Source organism: Eleutherodactylus coqui, chromosome 3 (genome assembly GCF_035609145.1).
Source record: "Eleutherodactylus coqui strain aEleCoq1 chromosome 3, aEleCoq1.hap1, whole genome shotgun sequence".
NCBI lineage: Eukaryota > Metazoa > Chordata > Amphibia > Anura > Eleutherodactylidae > Eleutherodactylus > Eleutherodactylus coqui.
The window spans coordinates 319,752,665-319,777,167 of record NC_089839.1 but is presented as its reverse complement, the minus strand read 5'-3'; the positions used below and the strand labels follow the sequence as shown (position 1 = coordinate 319,777,167).

Genomic DNA, 24,503 nt, shown 5'->3' with positions numbered 1-24,503 from the left:
ATTGGTGCAGCTAAAGGCTCAAGGGTCATGTTCCAGAAGTTCAGTTGCCTCCATGCTCAACTTCTCTTGAAGGCCACAGATCATGGCCTGGCCACAGCTAAACTGCTCGGTCTCAAGTGACCCATCTATGTTGCATTTGCAGGCAAGGCTCTTGTCTGAGTCTTAAAAGATCAGGGAGACCAGCCACAAGATTTATCTTGTGCCAAAAGTTGCAGCTTTTGTATACCAATTATAACTTGATAAATCTTCCCTGTATATCGTTAAGTATTTGCAGTGTTGTGTGTGCAGCATGTGTATTACGAATACTGGAGATAATGTGTGTATCCTGTTGAGGCTGTAGACGCGGATGCATCTGGCTCATGCACACAAGTTATTACAAGAACAGTTGTGCACTTGGATACAGACTCAGGATGTGACATCACTGGAGGAGCAGAGCTGAGTGTGTTGTGTGTATATTAACGTCTCAGAGCTGTTCAGTAACTGGAGCCAGAAGAGTTGTGGAACTTCAGGAACCAGTAGGATCTGCTCCTGCTTACCAGGTAATGAGGGTGGAGGACGGGGATCACAGAGTGCAGGACCCTAAGGACCTGACCAGTTCTCACAAGAGGCTGTGGTGTAAGATTGGGGGGTAATAGTGACACTAGAAGGTAACACTGCATGAAGGCACTCCTTTTTGGATGTCCCCTCCCCCTGCCTATGCGGAGGCTGCTGTATAAAAGCTGGGGTGACACAAGAGGGTAACAATGCCTGGAGGTTGAGATAAAAAATACCCTGTCCCTCTAAATTAATGTAAGTCCAAGGACCAATTCCTGCCCCACCGCAGGTCAGGAAGGCATTCAGTGCCCAATGAAGAAGACTTTTGCTTCCCCATATATATTGTGTTATTCAGGTTTTTCTCCAGAAGGTTCAACTTCCCCCTAAAGAACTTTCTTTCAAAATATCATGTTTTTCCCCATCTTGATAATAAAGAAACTCAGGAAGCAGAAGTCTGGAAATTGCTTGGTTTTGTTGACTCTACAAGTTGTACATGGTGATGGTATGTGGAGTGATCAGGAGTCACCCCGCATTTCCCACAGTGTTATTGCCCTCAGGGGCAACGGATGTCACATGCACAAGGACAGCAACTTCCGGATCCTGTCCCTTATAGAGGAAGGATAGATTGGTTAGAAATGAGAGTGATGAATAGCATTTTCCTGGCTCCATCCATCTCACTGCTGACCTGGAGACATGTCAGACAGATGTAGCAGGCTGCTCCTCATCCACCGTGTCAGCTTTCCTGTCCATACTAGTAATGATGGGGCCAGGCCATGTAGTACAACCCTGAGCTCTACCTGAGGCTTGTTTTGCCACTAGGGTGAAGAGACCCAGAATAACATCTCTACATAGGAGAGCGAGGGCCCAAGGAGCACAACTCACTTCATTTCTCTTTGCTGCTTACTTCGACGGGGTTCGGACACTCTCGCACAACCGGAGGTGAAACACTGTGTTTTACTGCGTGCAGAGCTGCGGTTTTTATGCACAGTTAGCAAGCGGATGATGTCACGAATTTTTTTTTCCCTGTGGGGACTTTAACTTTTTTTTAAAGTAAGAATAAAAATTTTTTTTAAAAAAGTAATCAGAGTTAAGAAAACACCCCTTTTGCCATATTTGTAATAAAAAAATCTAAATAATAAATTAAAAATACATATTTGATCTCACTGCATACGTAAAAGTCTGATCTATCAAAGTAACGCATTATTTACCCTGCTGGATGAACGTTATTAGAAAAAAAAATAACGCCAGTGGTCAACAAGTTGTAAGTGTTCCAAACTGGTACCAATGCAAACTACAGAACGTACCGCAATAAATGAGCCCTCGCACATCTATGTTAACGGAAAAATAAAAACATTATTACGTGCAGAAGATGGCAGAAAATAATAAAAGAAAATTAAATATCTTTAAAAAAAACCCAACTACGTTTGGTGGCGTAGTAATCGTACTGGCCCATAGAATAAAGTTATCATGTAATTTTTGTTGTAGTTTGTGCGCCATAGAAATAAGATGCACCGAAAGATGGCAGAATTTCATTTTTGTTCCATTTTTCTCCATTTAGAATTTTTCAAAAGTTTTTCAGTACATTATATGGTACATTAAATAGCACCACTGAAAAATACAACTCGTCCCGCAAAAAACAAGCCCTCATACAGCGACTGCGATGGATAAATAAAAGAAGTACGATTTTTTAAAAGGCGGGGCGGGGGGGGGAAAACGAAAATGGAAAAACTGAAAAAAGCTTGGTCACTAGGGGGTTAACAGCAGGAATCGCTGTTCTTATGAATGCACGGGTTCTGCCTCTGATCGCACGTCATCCATATGACACAAGTTTATGTCCTTTTGCATCAAGTACCCCGCGGTCGGGACATAAACATAGGTCATAAAGCGTTTAGGGCATAAAGGGCTGTTCCGGTGATTTCTTTCCCCCATTCATCACATAACTAGCTCCCAGTGTATATAAGTGTGCCTTCACACTTGCGATAAAAGCGCGCAATGCAAGAGTGAGTGAAAACAGAGAATTATGAAACTAATCATAGAATTCGAGACTGTTAGGCCATCATGTCCACGGGGAAAATCAGGCCCGCCGCGGATTCTTCATGCAGAATCCCGCAGCCGGTCCCTCCTTTCCCGCGGACATGAAGCCTAAAAAGATTTACTTACCTGTCCGAACTCAGCGGATCTTCCCTCCGTCGCGGCCGGATCTTGTTTCTTCGGCCTGGCGGATGTGCTCGGCATGCCGGCAGCGGGCCGCGCACTCTTTTTTTTTTTTTTTTTTAACTCCTGCTCTCCCGCGCCGGAGAGCAGGAATTCAGCTGCGGGTGTGCCGCGGATCTGGACGGCTTCCATAGGCTTAAATAGAAGCCTGCGGGAGACCCACACTGAAATGGAGCATGCTGCGTGTGTTTTCCCGCACACGCAATCCGCGCCTCAGGGAAAAATAACATCTGCAGGTATTTAATTACGTGCGGGACAACCGCTCGGATTGCTCCCCGTGGACATGAGGCCTTAGAGTTGTAAAGGACTCTGTGGTTATTGGGTCCTCCAAGGTCATCGGCTACAACCCCCTGCTCAGTGCAGGATTCACTACATCATCCCAGACAGATGTCTGTTTGAAGGAGAACTCCCCACCTCCTGTGGTAACCTGTTCCACTCATTGATCCCCTAACTGTCTAATATCTAATCTGTGTCTCCTCCCTTTCAGTTTCATCCCATTCCTTCTAGTCTTTCCTTGTGCAATGATTTAACTTATGCTATGTGGAGTGGAAAAAAAATTGCAGCATGCCCTGTCTTTCTGCATTTTTTTTTAATCTCCCATGTTTCCCCATTGAGTCTCCTATTTATTGCATTGCAAAGCACGAACTTGCAACTTTCGTGTGACGCAATGCATTTTTAACATTAGAAACTCCTATTGTCTATGACGAGAAAAACACGCACGAAAATGGCAAGCGGCAGCGATGTTTTGCAAGAAAAAAGCATCACTGAATCTCAGACATCTTGTGAGCAAAATTGCAATTTTGCGAAGGAGGCCTAGGTCTGCTAGTATCACCTTGGCTGCTCAGTCTTTTCTATCTGAAAGTCCTTCTCCTTAGATGATCACGTGATTTCATTCTTACCACCTGTGAATTACTTTGCTTTATACTCAGAAGAAGTCAGTTTTTCTATCAGTATAAGGCCGGCTGTAAATTCTGCGGCGGAGCCCGTCACGCCGCCCACCAAAGACGACAAACTTACCTGCGGATCCGGCGTCCTCGTACCCGCATGACGCTTCGGCGTGACGCGCCACAGCGTCATGTGACACGCAGGCCACGTCACATGACATGGCCGGCCGTGTCATATGACGCGGCGGCGGTAGGCGGAGAGGCAATTTCACGCTATCTTCCGCTGTGCTACAGCGGAAGATAGCATGAACGGACAGCTTCTATTGACTGCAATGGAAGCCATCCGCGCGTACACCCGCGGCAAATAGAGCATGCTGCGGGTGAGGACGGGAGATTTTACGGTGCGGAATTCCGCGGTGGAATTCCGCACCGTAAGCATTGAGCTATTAGGTTCAATAGAACCTAATAGCTGCGGGCAATGCAGCGGAAATCCGCCCGTGGGAAGGAGGCCTAATTCCTGTCTGAGATTATAATAATAATAGTCTTTATTTGTATAGCGCCAACATATCCCGCAGCGCTTATATAGACGGGGAATACAGAAAGACAAAAGTACAAACATTACAGAACCACGGTTACATAGTAATCAGTTGATGGAAACAATAGGGGTGCGGGTCCTGCTCCAACCACCTTACATACTACAAGTGATGGGGGGATACAGAAGGTAAAGGACTGGAGATGTGCACGGTATGGCGGGGTGGAGAGTGAGGGATACTATACACAACCAATGGTCAGACATTTAGCCGTGTGACGGCAGAATCAGTATGACTGCAAGGGCAGTTGATGGTGGCTGGCAGGGATTGCAGTCAGTAGGTCAGGGAGCATGTTATCAGGGGGCGTACAGCGGGGTTTGTTTAGGGAATGCGGTATGCCTCCCTGAAGAGGTGCATTTTTAGAGTACACCTGAAGTTCTATGAGTCCTGGATTGCCCAGGTATCCTTTGGTAGTGCATTCCAGAGGACTGGTGCTGCTCTGGAGAAGTCTTGGAGGCGGGAATGAGAAGTTTGAATTAGAGGAGAGCGCAGTCTAGTTTTGTTAGCAGAGCGGAGAGCCCGGGCTGGGTGATGGATTGAGATGAGGGAGGCGATATAGTGGGGTGATGCGTAGTGGAGGGCTTTGTGGATGAAGGTAGTGAGTTTAAATTGAATTCTGTATTTAACGGGCAGCCAGTGCAGTGACCGGCACAGGGCAAAGGCGTCCGAGTAGCTGCTGCACAGGAAGAGGAGCCTGGCTGCCGCATTCAGGATGGATTGGAGAGGGTAGAGTCTGGAGCAGGGGAGGCCGATCAGCAACGACTTGCAATAATCGAGCCGTGAATGGATTAGGGCAACAGTGAGCATTTTTAGTGTATCTGCGGTGAGAAAAGAGCGGATTCTTGCGATGTTCTTGAGGTGCAGCTGACATGTTCAGGCAAGAGATTGGATGTAGGGGGTAAAGGAGAGATCAGAGTCAAATATGACCCCAAGGCAGCGGGCATGCTGGGAGTTATGGTGCCACACTCTGAGATGGAGATGTCAGGAGGAGGTCGGTTAGTGGAGGGTGGAAATACCAGCAGGTCAGTTTTAGAGAGGTTTAGTTTTAGGTAGAGAGAGGACATAGTGTTAGAGACAGCGGACAGACAGTCAGTGATGTTTTAGAGGAAAGGTGCAGAGATGTCACGGGAAGAGGTGTATAGCTGGGTGTCGTCAGAGTAGAGGTGATATTGGATGCCAAAACTCCTGATGGTCTGTCCAATAGGGGCTGTATAGATGGAGAAAAGGAGGGGGCTGAGGACCGAGCCCTGGGGGACCCCAACAACAAGGGGAAGAGGAGGGGAGGTGGAGCCAGCAAGGGAGACACTGAATGAGAGGTCAAATAGGTAGGAGGAAAACCAGGAGAGAGCAGTGTCCTTTAGGCCGATGGAGCGAAGCATACTGAGGAGTTTGTGGTCAACAGTCTTGAATGCTGCAGAGAGGTCGAGGAGGATCAGTAGGGAGTAATCGCCCCTCGATTTGGCTGTCAGGAGGTCGTTTGATACCTTTGTAAGGGCAGTTTGTTGAGTGTTGGGGTCGGAAGCCAGAATGTAGGGGGTCTAGGAGAGAGTTCTCTGATAGATAGCTTACAAGGCGTGAGTACACTAGGCGTTCCAGTAGTTTGGAGATGAAGGGGAGATTAGAGATGGGTCGGTAGTTGGCAGCATTAGTCGCGTCAAGAGTCGGCTTCTTTAGCAGTAGGGATATGATGGCGTGTTTGAAAGAAGAGGGAAAGATGCCAGAGGTCAGAGAGAGGTTGAATATAATGGTGAGATGGGGGATGACCACTGGGGAGAGGGATCGGAGGTGGTGTGAGGGGAGAGGGTTGCTAGCGCAGGTGGTGGGGCAAGCAGAGGAAAGCAATTTGGAGACTTCTTCCTCTACCGTTGGTCTGAGTACAGACAGTGAGCAGGAGATAGATGCCGTGCTGACAAGACTAGGGTCAGGGCTAGTCTGGGATTTGGAAGTTATTTCCTGACAGATGTCATCAATTTTCTTTTTGAAGTAAGCAGCCAGCTCTACAGAGATCCGTCACAGGGGGCTGCAGTTTAGGGCTGAGAAGGGAGTGATAAGTATCAAAGAGCCGTTAAGGGTTGTGCGATAGTGAAGAGAAGAGAGAGGTGAAGTAGACTTGTTTGGCATGGTGGAGGGCGAGGTTGTAGGTTCTGAGCATGAATTTGTAGTGGAGAAAGTCCGTAAACATTTGCGACTTCCTCCACAGCCGTTCAGCACTTCTAGAGCACCGCCGGATGAAACGTGTTTGAGGCATGAGCCAGGGTTGCCGCATTCTACATCGGATTGCTTGAGTCACTGGGGGGGAGGGGGGGAGCCGCTTCATCCAGGGCATGTTTGAGAGCAGTGTTGTAGTGAGCCGCAGCCAGGTTGGGGCAGGAGAGGAGAGAGATAGGGCACAGAGAGGACTGTAGGGATTTAGCAAAGTCCTGGGTATGAATGGCCTTAAGGTTCCAGTAGGTACGGTAGGTAGGTGGGTCTGGAGAGATGTTAGGGAGCGTGACAGAGAAAGAGAGGAGGTTATGATCTGAGAGTGGGAGAGGGGAGTTAGTGAAGTTGGAAGCAGAGCAGAGACGGAGGAAGACCAGATCAAGAGTGTTGCCATCCCTGTGAGTGGGAGTGGCTGGACTCTACCATACAAGCTCCTCATGGGAGTAGGCAGAAACTCCTATCACAATTACTGCTGATAAGGAGTTCCTGTCACACAGTTATAATGAAGGAGATCATGAACCTGGCCTTCTGACTGTATACTTATGGTCTGTAGTTCATGTAGGTGAATATATAATACAGAGGGTAATGGCTGTGTCCTCTTAGTAGGCAAAGATGGTATTAGCTGTAGCTGGTCATATGATGCTGTTCTGATGCATCATGGGAGTTGTAGCACAGCATAAAGAGCTGGGAGAAATCTCGGCATCAAGATGGTGCCTGGTAAGTTATCAGACAGGAGGTGGCACTGCATCGAATTAACTACTTTATACACTAGCAGCTAAAGTCGGGGAACAGGAACTAATTTAGTGTAGGCCTCCCTCTAGCCTGGCAAAGTGCAGCAACCTGACACGGCATTGATTCCACCAGTGGACGGAAGACATCTGAAGGGATGCTAGGCTGTCTGAATAATCACCTACAGCTCCATGGTATTTGTAGGTGTAGAAGTTCGGGTGCACATAGACCTCTTCACCACATCCCATATTACTCAGCTCATGGCAGGGGACCAAGCTGGCGGCACCATTCGTAAGAACTTTTAACAATGCGCCTCAAACCAATTCTGGACAACTTGGGCCCGGTGGCCCACTACATTATTCTGCTACAATATACTATCATTGTGGGGCTACATGAAGGACTGCAAATAGTCACCAAGCAGTGAAACGTAGTGGACACCAGTCATAACATAGTATGTAAGGCTGAAACAAGACATATACACATCTAGTTCAGCCATTTCCCCCCTCTCGAATGTCAGTCACGTGTGCAGGAAGACCAGTGGACCCATGCCATGAGTAAACACCCCACACCAGTATGAAAGCATCACCAGCCTGCACATTATCTTGTTGGGGTCCATTGCTTTATAAGGTCTATGTCACACACAAACCCTACCGTCAGCCAAAACATCTAATACCATGATTCATCAGACCATGCCATGCATTGCCAGTCCTCTAGGGTCCAGTTAGCAACTTCATGAGCCTAGGAAAGGTGCTGTGTTCGGTGTCGTAATGTTAATAGAGACACTCTTGGTGGGTCTTCTGCTCCCACATCCCATGGAAGCTAAGAACTTGCAGGAGGTGCGTGTATTTCTGCCAGACTTGAATTGCAGGGCAATTCCAGCCGGTTGCTGCTCGTTGCCTTTATTTAGCACCCGTGGATAGGCACAGCACTCTGCACTGTGGGTGGTAATGCCTTCAATGACGTATTAGCGGTACACACATCACTGTAGATTGAGGAATGTTAAATACCCACACAACTTCAGAAATTAAATATCCTATCTGGCATCGACTATCATGCCTCATTTGAACTCTGATAATTCACGTTGCTATGCCATGAACATGCTGATCAGTGTTTAACTTCACTCACAAGATAGCACCTCACCACTTTTATAGATTTGGTATTCCCAAGTTGTCACCTGAGGTAACGCTAAGTCATAATCAATTTACATACCACTATCCCATAACATTTGGCATGTTGGTGTCCATAGATGTTCAGAGTCTGATAATCGGACGAGGGAGACTGGGATGGAAAAATGTATAGGAGTGGCCCTTTAATAATAACACTAATGGGTTATCGTTAACGATTTCCCACCTCTGATGTAATTTGGGATACATTTGCATGGTTTTGGCACAACAGATTTTATCCTTTGAATTGAAAGGGAAAATTCTGCTGCTCCACATCAAAATCAGCATCAATGGTGTGTTTTTTGATGCAGATTTTCCTCTGCATTCCCTGAGTCTTTAGCTCTTATGATTGCTGACCAGAATATAAGAGACACTGATTCGTCTTGTAGGTGTTTACTGTCCGTCAGCCTCCGACTCGAATCGTAGTGTGGATTGGACACCATGGCATTGTGCCTCACCCAGGTCTTTAACAAAGACAGAACGTTCCGCCCAAGGAAGAGGTTTGAACCTGGAACACAACGCTTTGAGCTTTACAAAAAGGCTCAGGCTTCTCTGAAATCAGGCCTGGATCTGAAGACTGTAGTGCAGCTTCCTCCAGGGGAGAACATTAATGACTGGATAGCTGTGCATGTTGTTGACTTCTTCAACAGGATCAACTTGATTTATGGGACAATGTCTGAGTTCTGCACCAAGAGGAGTTGTCCTATCATGTCTGGTGGCCTCAGGTATGAATACAGATGGCAGGATGAGCACAAGTACAAGAAGCCCACAAAGGTGTCCGCTCCCCTTTATATGAACTTGCTAATGGACTGGATAGAAACACTGATAAATAATGAAGACATATTTCCAACCAGAACAGGTGAGTCAGGTTATATAAGATCTTTCCTCTCTGACAAGAGAATCCACCTGGTATATGGGCAAAGTGACAGTAGCAGATCGGAGGTTCCCATGTATACTTTAGTGCTGAGAGGACCCACTAACTGCTTTTTCTTCACCCTTGTTATAAATCCAATCATATAAAAACCAATAATGATGAAAATATGTGCCCCCCCCCCTCAGATTTGTTCCCCAATGTATAACATGAGACATTACAATGGGTCAGTCTGGAACAGAACTCTCCATCAACAAGTAGAGCCCAGGAATACAATATGTGGATTGGATGCGGGGATCATAGAGGTCAGGGTTCAGGGAATTAGTCGTTAAGGGGAAACTGCAGAATATAGCAGATGATCAGAGGCCTCTTGCCCGTGAGCTGTACTCACATTGGCCACAGAATGTAAGCTACTTTCGTTATCTGTAAGTCACCAATTTGTTGGGTGCAGGGCAGGAAATCCTGTCAGGCAGCAGCTTCCTTCAATGCTTTGTAAACAAAACAAGCAGAGCCTTAGAACTGGACACTCCTATCTATAGTGCCGCACCCTGGAGACATCAGCCATAGAGGCTTGTCAGGAGAATTTCTACTAACTGTTGGAGGCGCCACAGCTTGCAAGGCAGGAATAGTAAACCAGCCTGAGTTGACATGATGGCTACTGGATGAAATATATGAACAGGAGTATCCAGTCAGTCAGATTAGATTGCTGTTATCTGATCTGGGACACCACGCATGTATTACGCTCTCTTCCTTCCAACCAGCAATCTCATATGTGACAATGGTCCAGATGTGCATAGCTGCAGGTCTTGTACTTGTCACTGATCGATAGCATTCATTATACGGTCTATGGCGAGGAAGGGATGTTACCAGGAAGAAGTCCGTGCCCTTGGATAGCCAGATTGTCAGACTTTGTGGATTCAGCCCCGGTCTGCATGGGGTTACCTCCTTTACTGAAGTCACAACAGTTGTTCTGGTCCAAAAGACAAAAGGTTCATTATAAGATGCAGCAGAGGTCATCAATAGTATTTCACTGGAAAACACCTTTAACGCATCACCATAAGGCTGGGTTCCCATGGGATGAAATTGCCACGGAATTTCCATGCGGCAATTCCGCCCACGGCTCCTAATCCTGGGATTTGCCAGCCATGTGGACAAGATTTTGCAAAAATCTTGTCCACATGGGGCAGCCAATACGTTGCAGCAAAACTCGGCAGAAAGGGACATGCGGCGCAGAATTCAATTCCGCGGCATCTCAATTTTTTTTCGCTGTGGCCTTACTCCTCTCTATCAGGAGAGAAATCCGCAGTGGAACGCCAGCGGCTGAACCGCTCCAAAACCCGCGCCGAAATGCTGCAGGTTTTGAAGCTGCAGCTCTCCCACGGTTTTTCGGTGCCGCCAAGCCACGATATTTCCATCCGGTGAGCACCCAGCTTTAGGGTAGAGCTGTGATCTGTGACTATAGCTTATCTACAGGAGTCCGAGACACACCCTCTCCCTCATCATTGGCTAAGGCTGCTGCGCTGTCCCTCCTCTTGCAGCTCTGCTTGGTTGTTGTGTTTAAATACAATTCTATCACATATATCACTATAACAGGAGGTCTGTGCACCAAGAGCCAATTACTATTACAGTAGGTGCAGAATTATTATAAAGTACAAATGATAAACCACCAGTGAAAAATAGGTGATTATTAGGAAACTGCCACATACAAACTGGGGAAGAGATGGGGATAAGCAGGCATCTTAAAAGTCACTTTAACTTTGCAGAGTTTTGTACTGTTCAGGTTTTTGTCTTAACATTCTGTGTTCATATTACAGGGATACCTTTCCCAAAGAATTTCCAGGATGTCTCCACCAAGATCTTGACACGGTTATTCCGGGTCTTTGTCCATGTGTACATCCATCATTTTGATGGTATCATCAGTGTTGGAGCTGAGGCTCATGTCAATACCTGCTACAAGCACTTCTACTACTTCATTACAGAATTCAGCCTGGTGGACCATCGAGAGCTTGAACCATTGGTAAGCGACAGTCTACACTATTCACTGGGGAGGCTGAGATACTAGAGTACATCCCATGCATGAGACTAACCTACATTTCCAGTTATATTATGAGTGAGATATTGGGCAGACAAAGTAAGAGCTCTTTTACATGGGACGACCTGTCGGGTGCAGCTGCCCAACAGATCGTCCCAGCGATGATCATTGCTATTTTTAAACAGGAACTAACCTCAAACAATTGAACGACTGCCTATTTATATTGGCCCATCCATCGTTCAGTTGTGTGAATGCAGAACGTGAGCAACGAACGACAAGATAAATTCTCATTCGCTGTTCAGTTGGGGCATGCATTTACACTGAACAATTTATCAGCCAATGAACCCTTTACAATTACTTGGATCTCTGTGTTAGGGCTCAAACTTAGAAGCTCCTGTGCTCCAAGTGGCAGCATTCCCTACTGAGCTTTCCAGCCTTCTAGACAGCTCCTCTGCTGAACCTTATTCTAGTTCTTGCTCCTGTTAATCCAGTCCCTGCTTTCCTACTTGGCTCCACTCTACTCACTTGATTAGACACCATATATAAACCTGGCCTCCCATTTCCTCCTCACCAGATTATTGAGCTCCCAGCCTGTAGTCAAGCTCCTCTTCTTCCTGCTCCTCAGTCTACAAATGGCTGCTCAGTGTACCAACCTCTGGCTTCCCCCAACTTCACTACTCGCCTACTCCTGCATAATGACCTCTTGCTTCCACTGACCATACTATCAATGTGCATCGGTTATGACAAAGAGACTCCAACCCTGAACCGGATCATTCCACTCTTCCTTGATTACTAGTAAAATGTGTTTTGTTTTTTATCTAAATCACAATGTTTTTTGTCTATAATCTAATTACACAGTTTTACCCATTTATGTATTTTATTGAGCACCTCAAGGAAACACCCCCAGTACAGGAATAAAAAAGTAAATGAACCCTTCAATTTAAGAGCAGTTCAGAGGTTTTACCCAAACAGAACAGCTGACAGTATCAAATAGGGGCAGGAGAGGTGCAATCACACCAAAATTTCAATAGACATTGCACAGAGAAATTGAAGTTTGAATTAGCGGTGTGCCACTGTGAGGATGCGACGTCTCTCCGACATGTCCTCCATTCTGTTTATTAAGATGCTCCACAGCTCTGATTGGATGCTACAGCTATCAATCTTAGCTGTGGAGCAGCTCACTAGACAGAGCAGATGGCACTTCAGAGAAGTCTTTACATTATGATACTAACCGATTAAAACTTCAACTTCTCTCTGCACCTTCTAATAAAATAAAGATGAGTAAAAGATATCATGACAACCCTCTCCTCTTCTACCACCTAGCTGTGTCAGTAATATGGCCTTAGCAAAACGGTTGGCAGACCCACTAGTAACCTGCCCCTTTAGCAGCAATCACCCCCACCAACTAGCTCCTGTATCTACAAATAATATTTGCACAACGTTGAGAAATTTCGGACCTTTCCTACCGGCAGATGTTTCAGTTCATCGTTCTATTGGTATTTCTGGGATGCCTTTTGTGCACAGCTCATTTCATACCACAGCATTTCTATAGAGTTAAGTCCAAGACTCTAACTTGGCCATTCCAAAAACACAGTCTTTTTCAACCATCATTTCCTTGATTTGCTTGTGTACTTTGGGTTATTATCTCACCCAATGTTCCTTCAGTTTGAGATCATGAATGACTAAACTTTCATTCTCCAGTAAGATGTTCTGATTCAATTTAGGTTGCGTTCACACACAGAGGATTTGGCACATAGCGGAGCGGCTGAAAATCTGCGTCATATTCCACATCACTGGTATAGATTTTGATGTGGATTTGCTGCAGTTTTTCTGCTGTCCATACCAAATCTGTGATGTGTGAATGCTGTTTTAGAGTTCATAATTCCCTCAACGAGCATAAGGCCTCCTTCCCACGAACGGATTTACGCCGCGTAAATTCGCGGCAAAAATCCGCTGCGGTGCCCCCTGCTATTAGGTTCTATTGAACCTCATAGCACAATGCTCACGGTGCGGAATTCCACCGCGGAATTTCGCACCGTGAAATCTCCCGTCCTCACCCGCAGCATGTTCTATTTGCCGCGGGTGTACGCGCTGACGGCTTCCATTGCAGTCAATGGAAGCCGTCCGTTCACGCTATCTCCCGCTGCAACCAGCGGAAGATAGCGTGAAAAAACGCTTCCCCGCCTACCGCCGCGCGTCATATGATGCGGCCGGCGCGTCACGTGACACGGGTGGGCGTGTCACATGACGCGACGGCGGTGGGCGGGGAAGTGTCTTCACGCTATCTTCCGCTGGTAAGTATGGGGTCTCTGGGGGGCGCCGTGACGGGCTTCACTGCGGAATATTACGCGGCGGAGCCCGTCACGCTCGTGTGAAGCCGGCCTTAGGCTTTTAGCCCCTGAGGCAGCTAAACAGCTCAAAACCGTGATGCTTTGTCCACCATACTTCACAGTTGGGTTTAGGTTTGGTGTTATTTTTTTTTCTTTCTCCAAAACATAGCGTTGTACATTTGTACTAAAAAAAAAAAAAAAAAAAAAAGTTTCACTTGTGTGTCAACTGTTCCTAAAAAAGCATTGTGGAACATTCAGATTGTCTTGGGGAAACATGAGACAGGCCCCATTGTATTTTTGACCAAAAGCAGTTTTCTTCATCATGTACTTCCATGGCCACCATTTGTGGTTCGTGTTCCTCAAAACAGTGGAGATATGTACAGAGGTTGCTGTAGGCTGTAGCATTTTCTGTAGATCCATTGCTCTTCTTTTTGGATTCTTTCTCACCTTGAATACCTGTTATGCTCTTGGAGTGATATAATGGGATGCTCATCAAGAACGTAGAACAACCCTGAAGCTCCTTCATCTGTAGATAATAACCCTGGATTGATGTACACCCAGTTCTCTAGCATTTATAGCCTTTTCTAGCTCCATGTACTTCTATATCACATCTTGCTCTTCTGAGAATTGTTTGCATCAAGGCACAGCTCACACTGATTAATATTTCATGAAAAAATAAGTTTGTCAGTAACCAGGCTTTATATGTCTTTATTGCACGGCTAGAGGGGCTGTGAACGCCAGAGTTCCAATCTTGTCTTCTCAGCTGATTGTCAAAAGCTGTCTCAGTTATTGGAGAAGTCACTAAAACAGAGGTGCACTTATTTTCCCCCCCCTGCACTGAGAAGGTTTACTCAATGGGCTCAAAAAAAACCCCAAAACAGTGAGGTTGTCTAGAATTGTCACTTAGATACAAGGAGTCCACATTGTATAAGTGATCAATGCAGTAATCCAAGGAATTCCAAAAGGGTACACTTACTTTTTCTTGCTACTATTTATTACAGCAGTGATATATACACTAGTAGCAGCTTTCCATAATTACATGAACTACATAACAGCGGTTACACCCTACGGCTGCATTCACAGGAACGTATATCGCCTCAGTTTTCACGCCGAGCCGATATACGAGGTCCTCATCTGCAGGCGGGGAGGCTGGAAGAGCCAGGAGCAGGAACTGAGCTCCCGCCCCCTCTCCACTCCCTTTCCGCCCCTCTGCACTATTTGCAATGAAAGGAGGCAGAAAGGGGGCGGGGCTAAGTTCCGAGAATTAGCCCCGCCCCCGTCCCACCTTTCCTCATTGCAAATAGTGCAGAGGGGCGGAGAGGAGGCAGAGAGGGGTGGGAGCTCAGTTCCTGCTCTGAGGCTCTTCCATCCTCCCCCCCCCCCCCGCACATGGGGACAACGTATATTGGCTCAGCATGAAAACCGAGCCGATATACGCTCGTGTGAATGCACCCTCCAGCAGTGATACTTACATGGTCAGTCATCTTACAACCTTTCCTTCTGTCAAGCAAACACGCCTGTAATCTATATATATAAAATTGAATGTATGTCTGTCTGCGTGCGTGCGTGCGTGTTTGTCCTTTATGCGCTACTACACCATTCATCCGATCGCCATGAAACTTTGGGAAGTTGTTGAGTACACTCCTGGGAAGATTATAGGCATAGTACAAATATCCTACGATAAATGGCGCGCGAGCGTCGTCGAAAGTTACGCCCCCCCCCCACGTAGATCGAATAAGTAAGCCACCTGCTATTGTGATGTCATCACTGATGTCATCAACATCGGACGCCCTTGAACATGCCCCAACATGTTCTCATAAGCTGCATTGTGATGTCATTAAGGCTGTATTATGACACGTACAGCTTGGAACCACTAGAGCACGCCAGCCAATTACCATTGGAGTTGGAAGTGGGTAAACAAGTACTAGGATATCTTCCTAAGAAGCCACAGCAGCCGGATAAATTGTATGTTCCACCCAACGGCTATTTTATTCAGCCCGCAAGGGGGAAGCAGCGGCCTACAAAATCTCATTCAGGTAGGTAGGTTCAGTTCTTGGAGGTTGGGGAATGCTTATGGGCCAGGCCTTATGTCTCATCCCAACTCGATTATTCAATTCTAAGCGCAAAAGAATTAGCGTCCAAATTTTACGTACGGAATTTAATTCTCTCACTTCCCAATGTCATAGAAACTTGAAATTTGGCTCGAGCATTGATTATGTCATAAATAGGAAAAGCTAATGGGTCCCAACTCGATTATTCAATTCAAAGCGCCAAAGAATTAGCGTTCAAATTTTACGTACGGAATCTAATTCTCTCATTTCCTGATGTCATAGATAGATAGATAGATAGATAGATAGATAGATAGATAGACTGTATGCAATAACCCAGATAGATAGATAGATAGATAGATAGACTGTATGCAATAACCCAGATAGATAGATAGATAGATAGATAGACTGTATGCAATGACACGTACAGCTTGGAACCATAAATACTAGAGCACGCCAGCCATTTACAGTCAGTCTCCATTGGAGTTGGAAGTGGGCAAACATGTACTAAGCTATCTTCCCAAGAAGCCACAGCAGCCGGATAAATTGGATGTTCCACACAACGGCTATTTTATTCAGCCTGCAAGGGGGAAGCAGCGGCCTACAAAACCTCAGTGGTCGCTGCTGCCGTCATCTAGATATATAAAAACGAATGTATGTATGTCTGTCTGTCTTCGCAGCAACGCGCGACGGGTACGCTAGTCTATATATATAAAATTGAATGTATGCGTGTCTGTCTGTGTGTCTGTCTGTCTTTGTGTGTGTCTGTTTGTCCTTTATGCGCTACTACACCATTCATCCGATCGCCATGAAACTTTGGGAAGTTGTTGAGTACACTCCTGGGAAGATTATAGGCATAGTACAACTATGCTACGATAAATGGCGCGCGTGCGAGCGTCATCGACAGTTACGACCCCCCCCCACGTAGATCGTTTGATTTCCATCACTGCCACTAATTCTCTCACTTCGCGATGTGGTAGAAACATGAAATTTGGCACGAGCATTGATTATGTCATAAATAGGAAAAGTTAATGGGTCCCAACTAGATTATTCAATTCTAAGCGCCAAAGAATTAGCGTCCAAATTTTACATACGGAATCTAATTTTCTCGCTTCCCAATGTCACAGAAACTTGAAATTTGGCAGGAGCATTGATTATGTCACAAATAGGAAAAGTTAATGGGAAGTTGTTGAGTACACTCCTGGGAAGATTACTGGCATAGTACATCTATCCTACGATAGGTGGCGCGCGTGCGAGCATCGTCGACAGTTATGCCCCCCCAGACAAAGATCGTTTGATTTCCATCTCAAGCACAAAAGCAAAAGGCATTACGAGCAACGGGAGGCGTGTTCAACTACAAGATGATGCATCCGCCGAACGTATCACAAGACAATTCCTGGATATTGAGAATGCTAAGGTAAAATAAAAGCTGTGCTGTGATTGGTTGTTATTTCTTATACTGAGGTAACATGAAAGCTGCACTGTGATTGGTTGTTATCTATTATACCGCTGAGGTAACATGAAAGCTGCGCTGTGATTGGTTGTTATATATTATACCGCTGAGGTAAAATGAATGCTGCGCTGTGATTCGTTGCTATTTTTTATATTGCTGAGGCAGAATAAAAGTTGTGCAGTGATTGGTTGTTATTTCTCTTACTGCTGAGGGAACATGAAAGCTGCGCTGTGATTGGTTGTTATATATTATACTGCTGAGGTAACATGAAAGCTGCCCTGCGATTGGGTGTTATATATTATAAAGCTGAGGTTACCTAAAAAAGCTGCACTGTGATTGGTTGTTATATTTTATACTGCTGAGGTAACATATAAGCTGCGCTGTGATTGGTTGTTATATAATATACCACTGAGGTAACCTAAAAAAGCCGCGCTGTGATTGGTTGTTATCTAGATATATAAAAACAAATGTATGTCTGTCTGTCTTCGCAGCAACGCACGACGGGTAAGCTAGTCTATATATATATATATATATATATATATATATAAAATTGAATGTATGCGTGTGTGTCTGTGTCTGTCTGTTTGTCCTCTATGCGCTACTACACCATTCATCCGATCGCCATGAAACTTTGGGAAGTTGTTGAGTACACTCCTGGGAAGATTACTGGCATAGTACATTTATGCTATGATAAATGGCGCGCGTGCGAGCTTCGTCGACAGTTACACCCCCCCCCACATAGAGCGTTCGATTTCCATCATTGCCACTAATTCTCTCACTTCCCAATGTCATAGAAACATGAAATTTGGCACGAGCATTGATTATGTCATAAATAGGAAAAGCTAATGGGTCCCAACTCGATTATTTAATTGTAAGCGCAAAAGAATTAGCGTCCACATTTTACGTACGGAATCTAATTCTCTCACTTCCCGATGTAATTTGACATGAGCATTGATTATGTCATAAATAGGAAAAGCTAATGGGTCCCAACTCCATTATTCAATTCTAAGCGCAAAAGAATTAGCGTCCAAATTTTACGTACGGAATCTAACTCTGACTTCCTGATGTCATATATATATATATATATATATATATATATATATATATATATAAATGAATGTCTGTCTGTCCTTTATGCATTACTACACCATTCATCCGATCGCCATGAAACTTTGGGAAGTTGTTGAGTACACTCCTGGGAAGATTACTGGCATAGTACAACTACCCTACGATAGGTGGAGCGCGTGCGAGCATCGTGGACAGTTATGTCCCCCAGACAAAGATCGTTTGATTTCCATCTCAAGCACGAAAGCAAAAGGCATTACGAGCAACGGGAGGCGTGTTCAACTACAAAATGATGCATCCGCCGAACGTATCACAAGACAATTGCTGGATATTGAGAATGCTGAGGTAACATGAAAGCTGTGCTATGATTGGTTGTTATATATTATACTGAGGTAACATGAAAGCTGTGCTGTGATTGGTTGTTATATATTATACCACTGAGGTAATATGAAAGCTGCGCTGTGATTGGTTGTTATATATTATACTGCTGAGGTAACATGAAAGCTGTGCTGTGATTGGTTGTTATATATTATACAGCTGAGGTAACATGAAAGCTGTGCTGTGATTGGTTGTTATAGATTATACTGCTGAGGTAAAATGAAAGCTGTGCTGTGATTGGTTGCTACTTCTTATACTACTGAGGTTACACGAAAGCTGTGCTGTGATTGGTTGCTATTTCTTATACCGCTGAGGTAAAATGAATGCTGCGCTGTGATTGTTTTTTTTTTTTTATATTGCTGAGGCAGAATAAAAGTTGCGCTGTGATTGGTTGTTATTTCTCTTACTGCTGAGGTAACATGAAAGCTGCGCTGTGATTGGGTGTTAGACATACATTCAATTTTATAGATGTCTGTCTGTCTGTCTGTCCTTTATGCATTACTACACCATTCATCCGATCGCCATGAAACTCTGGGAAGTTGTTGAGTACACTGCTGGGAAGATTATAGGCATAGTACAACTATCCTATGATAAATGGCGGGCGTGCGAGCATCGACAGTTACGCCCCCCCCCCACGTAGATCGTTCGATTTCCATCATTGCCATCAATTCTCTCACTCCCTGCTGTCGTAAAAACATGAAATTTGGCAGGAGCATTGATTATGTCATACATAGGAAAAGCTAATGGCTCCCAACTCGATTATTCTATTCTAAGCGCAAAAAAATGAGCGTCCAAATTTTACGTACGGAATGTAATTTTCTCACTTTCCGGTGTCATAGAAACATGAAATTTGACATGAGCATTGATTATGTCATAAATAGGAAAAGCTAATGGGTCCCAACTCCATTATTCAATTCTATGCGCAAAAGAATTAGCGTCCAAATCTTACGTACGGAATCTAATTCTCTCACTTCCTGATGTCATCTATCTATCTATCTATCTATCTATCTATCTATCTATCTATCTATCTATCTATCTATCTATCTATCTATCTATATAAAGCTGAAAGCCCTCACTGACTGACTCGCCAAAAGTTCTCCAACTTCCCGATATCGTAGAAACATGAATTTTGGCACGAGCATAGATTGTCTCCAAAATAGGAAAAGTAATTGGGTCCCAACTCGATTATTCAATTCTAGCGCAAAAGAATTGGCGTCGAAATTTTACGTACATAATCTAAAACGGTCACTTCCCAATGCCTTAGAAACTTAAAATTTGGCACGGGCATTGATTATGACATAAATAGGAAAAGCTAATGGGTCCCAACTCGATTATTCAATTCTATGCGCAAAAGAATTAGCGTCGAAATTTTACGTGCGGAATCTAATTTTCTCACTTTCCGGTGTCATAGAAACGAGAAATTTGGCACGAGCATTGATTATGTCATAAATAGGAAAGGTTCATAGCTCCCAACTCGATTATTCAATTCTAGCGCAAAAGAATTGGCGTCAAAATTTTACGTACGGAATGTAATTTTTTCACTTTCCGGTGTCATAGAAACAGGAAATTTGGCACAAGCATTGATTATGTCATAAATAGGAAAAGCTAATGGGTCCCAACTCCATTATTCAATTCTATGCGCAAAAGAATTAGCATCCAAATTTTACGTGCGGAATGTAATTTTCTCACTTTCCGGTGTCATAGAAACGGGATATTTGCCACGAGCATTGATTATGTCATAAATAGGAAAAGCTAATGGGTCCCAACTCCATTATTCAATTCTATGCGCAAAAGAATTAGCGTCCAAATTTTACGTGCGGAATGTAATTTTTTCACTTTCCGGTGTCATAGAAACGGGAAATTTGGCACGAGCATTGATTATGTCATAAATAGGAAAAGCTAATGGGTCCCAACTCCTTTATTCAATTCTATGCGCAAAAGAATTAGCGTCCAAATTTTACGTGCGGAATGTAATTTTTTCACTTTCCGGTGTCATAGAAACGGGAAATTTGGCACAAGCATTGATTATGTCATAAATAGGAAAAGCTAATGGGTCCCAACTCGATTATTCAATTCTATGCGCAAAAGAATTAGCGTCCAAATTCTACGTGCGGAATGTAATTTTCTCACTTTCCGGTGTCATAGAAACGGGACATTTGCCACGAGCATTGATTATGTCATAAATAGGAAAAGCTAATGGGTCCCAACTCCTTTATTCAATTCTAAGCGCAAAAGAATTAGCATCCAAATTTTACGTGCGGAATGTAATTTCTTCACTTTCCGGTGTCATAGAAACGGGAAATTTGGCATGAGCATTAATTATGTCATAAATAGGAAAAGCTAATGGGTCCCAACTCCATTATTCAATTCTAAGCGCAAAAGAATTAGTGTCCAAATTTTATGTATGTAATCTAATTCTCTCACTTCCTGATGTCATTTTATATGAAGGAAACGTTGCATGGTTACCTCCTGTGGTGTTTCCTGGGTAACGCAGAGAACTATGCAAAATGGTGAACATATCTTTTTCCTCAGTATCTCTAAAGTAACCACGACTTCATAAGATTTTCCATGTGAACACCAGATAAACACCAGTACCAAATTAACTCGGGCGAAGCCGGGTATATCAGCTAGTATGTGTGTGTATATATATATATATATATATATACATATACATACACACACACATATACAGTGTATATATATACAGTGTGTGTATATATATATATATATATATATATATATATATATATATATATATATATATATATATATATATATATATATATATATATATATATAAATAAATGTCTGTCCTTTATGCATTACTACACCATTCATCTGATCGCCATGAAGCTTTGGGAAGTTGTTGAGTACACTCCTGGGAAGATTACTGGCATAGTACATCTATCCTACGATAGGTGGGGTGCGCGCGAGCATCGTCGACAGTTATGCCCCCCAGACAAAGATCGTTTGATTTGCATCTCAAGCACGAAAGCAAAAGGCATTACGAGCAACGGGATGAGTGTTCAACTACAAAATGATGCATCCGCCGAACGTTTCACAAGACAATTGCTGGATATTGAGAATGCTGAGGTAAAATGAAAGCTGTGCTGTGATTGGTTGTTATATATTATACTGAGGTAACATGAAAGCTGCTCTGTGATTAGTTGTTATATATTATACTGAGGTAACATGAAAGCTGTGCTGTGATTGGTTGTTATATATTATACTGAGGTAACATGAAAGCTGTGCTGTGATTGGTTGTTATATATTATACTGAGGTAACATGAAAGCTGTGCTGTGATTGGTTGTTATATATTATACTGAGGTAACATGAAAGCTGCGCTGTGATTGGTTGTTATATATTATACCGCTGAGGTAACATGAAAGCTGTGCTGTGATTGGTTGTTATATATTATACCGCTGAGGTAACATGAAAGCTGTGCTGTGATTGGTTGTTATATATTATACCGCTGAGGTAACATGAAAGCTGTGCTGTGATTGGTTGTTATATATTATACCGCTGAGGTAACATGAAAGCTGTGCTGTGATTGGTTGTTATATATTATACCGCTGAGGTAACATGAAAGCTGTGCTGTGATTGGTTGTTATATATTATACTGCTGAGGTAACATGAAAGCTGCGCTGTGATTGGTTGTTATATATTATACTGAGGTAACATGAAAGCTGCGCTGTGATTGGTTGTTAGATATTATACTGAGGTAACATGAAAGCTGCGCTGTGATTGGTTGTTATATATTATACTGAGGTAACATGAAAGCTGTGCTGTGATTGGTTGTCATATTATACTGCTGAGGTAACATGAAAGCTGTGCTGTGATTGGTTTTTATATATTATACTGCTGAGGTAACATGAAAGCTGCGCTGTGATTGGTTGTTATATATTATACTGAGGTAACATGAAAGCTGCGCTGTGATTGGTTGTTATATATTATACTGAGGTAACATGAAAGCTGCACTGTGATTGGTTGTTATATATTATACTGCTGAGGTAACATGAAAGCTGTGCTGTGATTGGTTGTTATATATTATACTACTGAGGTAACATGAAAGCTGTGCTGTGATTGGTTGTTATTATATATATATATATATATATATATATATATAAAATTGAATGTATGCGTGTGTCTGTGTGTCCGTTATGCGCTACTACACCATTCATCCGATCGCCATGAAACTTTGGGAAGTTGTTAAGTACACTCCTGGGAAGATTACTGGCATAGTACATCTATTCTATGATAAATGGCGCGCGTGCGAGCGTTGTCGACAGTTACGCCCCCCCACATAGATCGTTCGATTTCCATCATTGCCACTAATTCTCTCACTTTCCGATGTCGTAGAAACATGAAATTTGGCACGAGCATTGATTATGTCATAAATAGGAAAAGCTAATGGGTCCCAACTCGATTATTCAATTCTAAGCGCAAAAGAATTAGAGTCCAAATTTTACGTACGGAATCTAAATCTCTTACTTCCTGATGTCATCTATCTATATATGTATATGTATATATATATATATATATATATAAATGAATATATGTCTGTCTGTCTGTCCTTTATGCATTACTACACCATTCATCCAATCGCCATGAAACTGTGGGAAGTTGTTGAGTACACTCCTGGGAAGATTACTGGCATAGTACATCTATCCTACGATAGGTGGCGCGCGAGCATCGTCGACAGTTATGCCCCTCAGACAAAGATCGTTTCATTTCCATTTCAAGCACGAAAGCAAAAGGCATTACGAGCAACGGGAGGCGTGTTCAGCTACAAAATGATGCATCCGCCGAACGTTTCACAAGACAATTGCTGGATATTGAGAATGCTGAGGTAACATGAAAGCTGTGCTGTGATTGGTTGTTATATATTATACCACTGAGGTAACATGAAAGCTGCGCTGTGATTGGTTGTTATCTAGATATATAAAAACGAATGTATGTATGTATGTCTGTCTTTGCAGCAACACGCGACGGGTAAGCTAGTATATTATAAAATGTATTAGGACAACAAAGGAATGTCACCATCGTGTATGTAATATGCTACAGAGAGTTGAGATGAGAATATTTTGTTTGGTAAAGGGACGGCCATCACCTGTGGTCAATTGTAGAATTGTTTACGTTCTTCTGAACTCTACCTGTTTGATTACTCAGAGGGAGCTGGAGGAGTCTACCGCAATCTGGTGCTGAGCTATTACAAGGCTGCTCCTCCAATGTTTCGACACAGAGCAGTAAACATGGCCAACGTAGAATAAGCTCTCTGAAACAGCAGAAACCGAGAACCCTCTTTTATTACATGCACGCGATTTACTTTCTAGTGGGGGGGGGGGGGGGAGGGGTTCCACATAATCTGGACACAATTAATATTTGACTAGAAAGTAAACTTTGAAGCATAGTACAATGATATGTGAGCGGCTGCATACATGGCACATGTGTCCAGCCATCTGCTCTAGCAGCAACACCAGGACCCATTAATAAGATGTCTGGACAGCCGCACCTTGCAGGGAAACATCTTCATCCACCACAAACAAGATTCCGGCTCTCACAACTAGTTTCCTACTTGCCTTCATTCATCCCTTAAGTACAGCCCAAGAGAATCCAAGAAGTAATTTGAAACTTCTGGGTCCAAATGCAAAATCTATAACAGTCATTCGTGCACCAACAACTCACTGGTGTGAGTATTCCGAGTCAATATTCGCACGATAGCTGTCCCATCTAAAACCACCCTCCATCATACAGGAACCGCTGACCACTGCTGAGGTCACAGAGCAGGAGACGGTCATTAGAGAGAGGAGTGGCGGGAGAGCACCATTGTCCAGGAACCGCTGACCACTGCTGAGGTCACAGAGCAGGAGACGGTCGTTAGAGAGAGGAGTGGCGGGAGAGCACCATTGTCCAGGAACCGCTGACCACTGCTGAGGTCACAGAGCAGGAGACGGTCGTTAGAGAGAGGAGTGGCGGGAGAGCACCATTGTCCAGGAACCGCTGACCACT

General features: G+C 43.9%; 1 protein-coding gene and 1 long non-coding RNA gene across 2 annotated transcripts in view; one reads left to right on the top strand and one right to left on the bottom strand.

The window, feature by feature from the left end:
- LOC136620070 (uncharacterized) overlaps nucleotides 1–24,503 on the bottom strand; it is a 54,947-nt gene that overhangs the window by 16,536 nt on the left and 13,908 nt on the right. The window lies entirely within an intron of this gene.
- Nucleotides 405–24,503, top strand: part of MOB3C (MOB kinase activator 3C) — a 30,690-nt gene continuing 6,591 nt past the window's right edge. Inside the window, exons 1-3 of the mRNA XM_066598061.1 lie at nucleotides 405–539; nucleotides 8,706–9,175; nucleotides 11,002–11,204. Of these exons, the coding sequence (XP_066454158.1) occupies nucleotides 8,758–9,175; nucleotides 11,002–11,204 (621 nt within the window). The 5' untranslated portion in view covers nucleotides 405–539; nucleotides 8,706–8,757. The remainder of the gene's footprint in view (nucleotides 540–8,705; nucleotides 9,176–11,001; nucleotides 11,205–24,503) is intronic.